Raw genomic sequence first — 4,545 nt, forward strand, 5'->3', positions numbered from 1 at the left:
TGGGGTGGGATGGGTGGGGTGGGGTGGATAGGATGGGATGGATGGGATGGATGGGATGGAGAGAACAGGAATGGGACGGGATAGGATGGGATGGGGTGGGATGGAGAGGGTGGGATGGGATGGGATGGGGTGGGATGGAGAGGGTGGGATGGGATGGGATGGAGAGGGTGGGATGGGATGGGATGGGATGGGATGGGATGGGATGGAGAGGGTGGGAGAAGCCCCCACAGTGGCAGTGGGGCCACGAACCCCTCCCTCACGCCCATCCCATGGGACGTGGGGGAGCAGATCCTCCTCCGGGATGATTTTTGGGAACACCTCGAGCTCACCTGGATGACGAAGGGCTCGGGTTGGCTCTGCAGCTCCTCATCCTCACAGACCTTCACCGGCCCCCCCCGGGTGATGCTGCCCCCCAAAAACACCTGCGGGGGCACAGGATTCCCAAGGAAAGGATCAGTGGATTCCCAAGGAAAGGATCATTGGATTCCCAAGGAAAGGTGGGAATCATCCCATCCCATCCCATTCCAGAGGGAAATGTCCTCCCATCCCATCCCATCCCATCCCATCCCATCCCAAAGGGAAACATCCTCTTCATCCCATCCCATCCCATCCTCTTCATCCCACCCCACTGCAGGGACTGGGATTGGGACTGGGATTGGGAGCAGGATTGGGATCAGCATCCCCTGACCCATTCCACGAGTCCTTTTCCCATCTCCCTGAATCCCAGGTAGGATTTTTTCCCTCCCCGAATTCCCGGCAGGATTTTTTCCCGGGATTTGCCCTCACCTGCCCCACGAGCCGTGGCCGGCGGGTGTTGGACACGTCGTACATCCGCACGTCCCCGTGGAGCCAGTTGCTGAGGAACAGGAACCGGTCGTCCAAGGAGATCAGGATGTCCGTGATGAACCCTTTGGAAAAGGGAACACGGGGCTGGATTTGGGATCGGGATCATCCCGGGAAGGGAACACACCCAAACACCCACAGGGAGATCAGGATGTCGGTGATGAAACCTTTGGGAAGGGAACACGGGGCTGGATTTGGGATTGGGAACATCCAGGGAGATCAGGATGCAGGTGATGAATCCTTTGGAAAAGGGATTATTGAGCTGGATTTGGGATCGGGAACATCCCGGGAAGGGAACACACCCAAACACCCACAGGGAGATCAGGATGTAGGTGATGAACCCTTTGGAAAAGGGGTCACGGGGCTGGATTTGGGATCAGGAACATCCAGGGGTATCAGGATGTCCGTGATGAACCCTTTGGAAAAGGGGACACGGGGCTGGATTTGGGATCGGGATCATCCCGGGAAGGGAACACACCCACACCCACAGGGAGATCAGGATGTCAGTGATGAACCCTTTGGGAAGGGAATATTGAGCTGGATTTGGGATCGGGAACATCCAGGGATATCAGGATGTCAGTGATGAACCCTTTGGGAAGGGAATATTGAGCTGGATTTGGGATCGGGAACATCCCGGGAAGGGAACACACCCAAACACCCACAGGGATATCAGGATGTCGGTGATGAACCCTTTGGAAAAGGGGACACGGGCTGGACTTGGGATCGGGAACATCCTGGGAAGGGAACACACCCAAACACCCACAGGGAGATCAGGATGTAGGTGATGAACCCTTTGGAAAAGGGGTCACGGGGCTGGATTTGGGATCGGGAACATCCAGGGGTATCAGGATGTCCGTGATGAACCCTTTAGAAAAGGGGACACGGGGCTGGATTTGGGATCGGGATCATCCCGGGAAGGGAACACACCCACACCCACAGGGAGATCAGGATGTCCGTGATGAAACCTTTGGGAAGGGAATATTGAGCTGGATTTGGGATCGGGAACATCCAGGGATATCAGGATGTCAGTGATGAACCCTTTGGGAAGGGAATATTGAGCTGGATTTGGGATTGGGAACATCCCGGGAAGGGAACACACCCAAACACCCACAGGGAGATCAGGATGTCTGTGATGAAACCTTTGGGAAGTGAATATGGGGCTGGATTTGGGATCGGGAACATCCAGGGATATCAGGATGTCGGTGATGAACCCTTTGGGAAGGGAATATTGAGCTGGATTTGGGATCGGGAACATCCAGGGATATCAGGATGTCCGTGATGAACCCTTTGGGAAGGGAATATTGGGGCTGGACTTGGGATCGGGATCATCCTGGGAAGGGAACACACCCAAACACCCACAGGGAGATCAGGATGTCCATGATGAACCCTTTGGAAATGGGAACACGGGACTGGATTTGGGATCGGGATCATCCCGGGAAGGGAACACACCCACACCCACAGGGAGATCAGGATGCAGGTGATGAACCCTTTGGAAAAGGGGACACGGGGCTGGATTTGGGATCGGGAACATCCCGGGAACACCTTGGGAATACCCAAACCCCGACACCGACCTGGCATCTCCGGGAGCAGCCACCCCTCCACCTTCTTGGGGGGCACCTGGATCACCTTCTCGGCTGCCCAACGGCCCTCCTGGGGACACAGGGACCCCAAAAAGGGGGATCAGGGTTGGGATGAGACCCCCCCAAAATTCCCGTCCCTCGGGAGCAGCTCCGGAGCCGTGGGGAAGGGGAAGGGGGGATCAGGAACACGGGGGGCAAAAAGGGTGGTTGGGTTTTCCAGCTGGTTTGGGGTGTAGGGTGAGGGATTTGGGGTGTAGGATGATGTGCCCGGGTCCTGAGGAAGTGGTGGATGACCCTGCTGGGATTTGGGATGTAGGATTCAGGATTTGGGATGCAGGATTTGGGATGTCTTGAAGAAGTGGTGGATGGCCCTGCTGGGGTGTGGGCTGTGGGATTTGGGATTTAGGGTGTAGGATTTGGGATTTGGGATGTAGGATGAGGGATTTGGGATGTAGGATGATGTGCCTGTGTCCTGAAGATGGTCCTGCTGGGATGTGGGATGTGGGATGAGGGGTTTGGGATGCAGGCTGTGGGATTTGGGGTGTAGGATTTGGGATTTGGGATGCAGGATGTGGGATTTGGGATGCAGGATGTGGGATTTGGGATGTAGGATTCAGCATTTGGGATGCACCTCTGTCTTATAGAAGCGGTGGATGGCCCTGCTGGGATTTGGGGTGTAGGATCCGGGATTTGGGGTGTAGGATTTGGGATTTGGGATGCAGGATGAGGGATTTGGGATGTACCTCTATCTTATAGAATCGATGGATGGCACTGCTGGGATTTGGGATGTAGGATTCAGGATTTGAGATGCAGGATTTGGGATTTGGGATGCAGGATTCGGGATTTGGGATGCAGGATGATGTACCTCTGTCTTGAAGAATTGGTGGATGGCCCTGCTGGGGTGTGGGCTGTGGGATTTGGGATTTAGGGTGTAGGATTTGGGATTTGGGATTAGGGATGCAGGATGTGGGATTTGGGATGTAGGATTTGGGATTTGGGGTGTAGGATTCGGGATTTGGGGTATAGGATGAGGGATTTGGGATGCAGGGTGCGGGATTTGGGATGCAGGGTGCGGGATTTGGGCTCTAGGATGTAGGATTCAGGATTTGGGCTGTAGGATGTAGGATTCGGGATTTGGGATGCAGGATTTGGGATTTGGGATGCAGGATTTGGGATTTGGGCTGTAGGATGATGCACCTCTGTCTTATAGAACCGGTGGATGGCACTGCTGGGATTCGGGATTCGGGATTTGGGGTGTAGGATTTGGGATGTAGGATTCGGGATTTGGGCTGTAGGATGTGGGATTTGGGATGTGGAATTTGGGATTTGGGATTCAGGATTTGGGCTGTACCTCTGTCTTGTAGAACCTGTGGATGGCACTGCTCAGGGTGCAGCCCACGAACCCCTCGGCAGCATTGGGGTCGTGCAGGAAGCGAATCTCCAGCGGGGCCGAGTCCTCCCCCACATCGATGGCCTGGACGTACCTGTGGGAGCTCCAGTCCCACACGTTGAGCCGGCGCCCGTAACGCCCTTGGGATCGGGAATCCCATCAGCAGGAAAAGGGCTCAGCCCCGGGATTCACCCCCGGGAATTCCCAAATCCCAGCGGCGCCAACCCCGGGGGGGGTTTTGGGGGATTTGGGGGATTTTGGGGGATTTTGGCGGATTTGGGGTCACCTTTTTTGAGGTCGCAGGGGTCGAAGCCGTACCCCACTCTCCCGGGGGGGGGGATTTGGGAGATTTTGGGGGATTTGGGGGGTTTTGGGGGATTTGGGGTCACCTTTTTTGAGGTCACGGGGGTCGAAGCCGTACCCCACTCTCCCGGGGGGGGGGATTTTGGGGATTTGGGGGATTTTGGGGGATTTGGGGTCACCTTTTTTGAGGTCGCGGGGGTCGAAGCCGTAGCCCAGGCACTTGGGGACCCCCCACTCGGTGCTGATGAGGACGTTGTGCCGGGGTTGGTACCAGAAGTCGTAGCCCATGGGGGGGGGTCTCGGGGCCCCTCTCCCAGTTCCCCTTCACCTCGAAGGTCTCGGCGTCCAGCAGGATGAACCCACCTGGGGCACAACCCAGGGATTGATCCTGGGGCCCACAAACCCAGTTTCCCACCCCCTGAGCCCCCA

At 56.4% G+C, this 4,545-nt stretch overlaps 1 protein-coding gene across 1 annotated transcript in view; it reads right to left on the minus strand.

The window, feature by feature from the left end:
* Positions 1 to 4,479, minus strand: part of LOC113962512 (methanethiol oxidase-like) — a gene marked incomplete at both ends in the record, with an annotated part of 4,766 nt that extends 287 nt beyond the window's left edge. The window contains 6 exon segments of the mRNA XM_027673265.1: positions 330 to 422; positions 787 to 908; positions 2,415 to 2,493; positions 3,775 to 3,953; positions 4,296 to 4,410; positions 4,412 to 4,479. Of these exon segments, the coding sequence (XP_027529066.1) occupies positions 330 to 422; positions 787 to 908; positions 2,415 to 2,493; positions 3,775 to 3,953; positions 4,296 to 4,410; positions 4,412 to 4,479 (656 nt within the window).
* Between the last annotated feature and the right edge of the window lie 66 nt (positions 4,480 to 4,545).

Source organism: Neopelma chrysocephalum, unplaced genomic scaffold (genome assembly GCF_003984885.1).
Source record: "Neopelma chrysocephalum unplaced genomic scaffold, ASM398488v2 Primary Assembly neopelma1_182138, whole genome shotgun sequence".
NCBI classification, from domain to species: domain Eukaryota; kingdom Metazoa; phylum Chordata; class Aves; order Passeriformes; family Pipridae; genus Neopelma; species Neopelma chrysocephalum.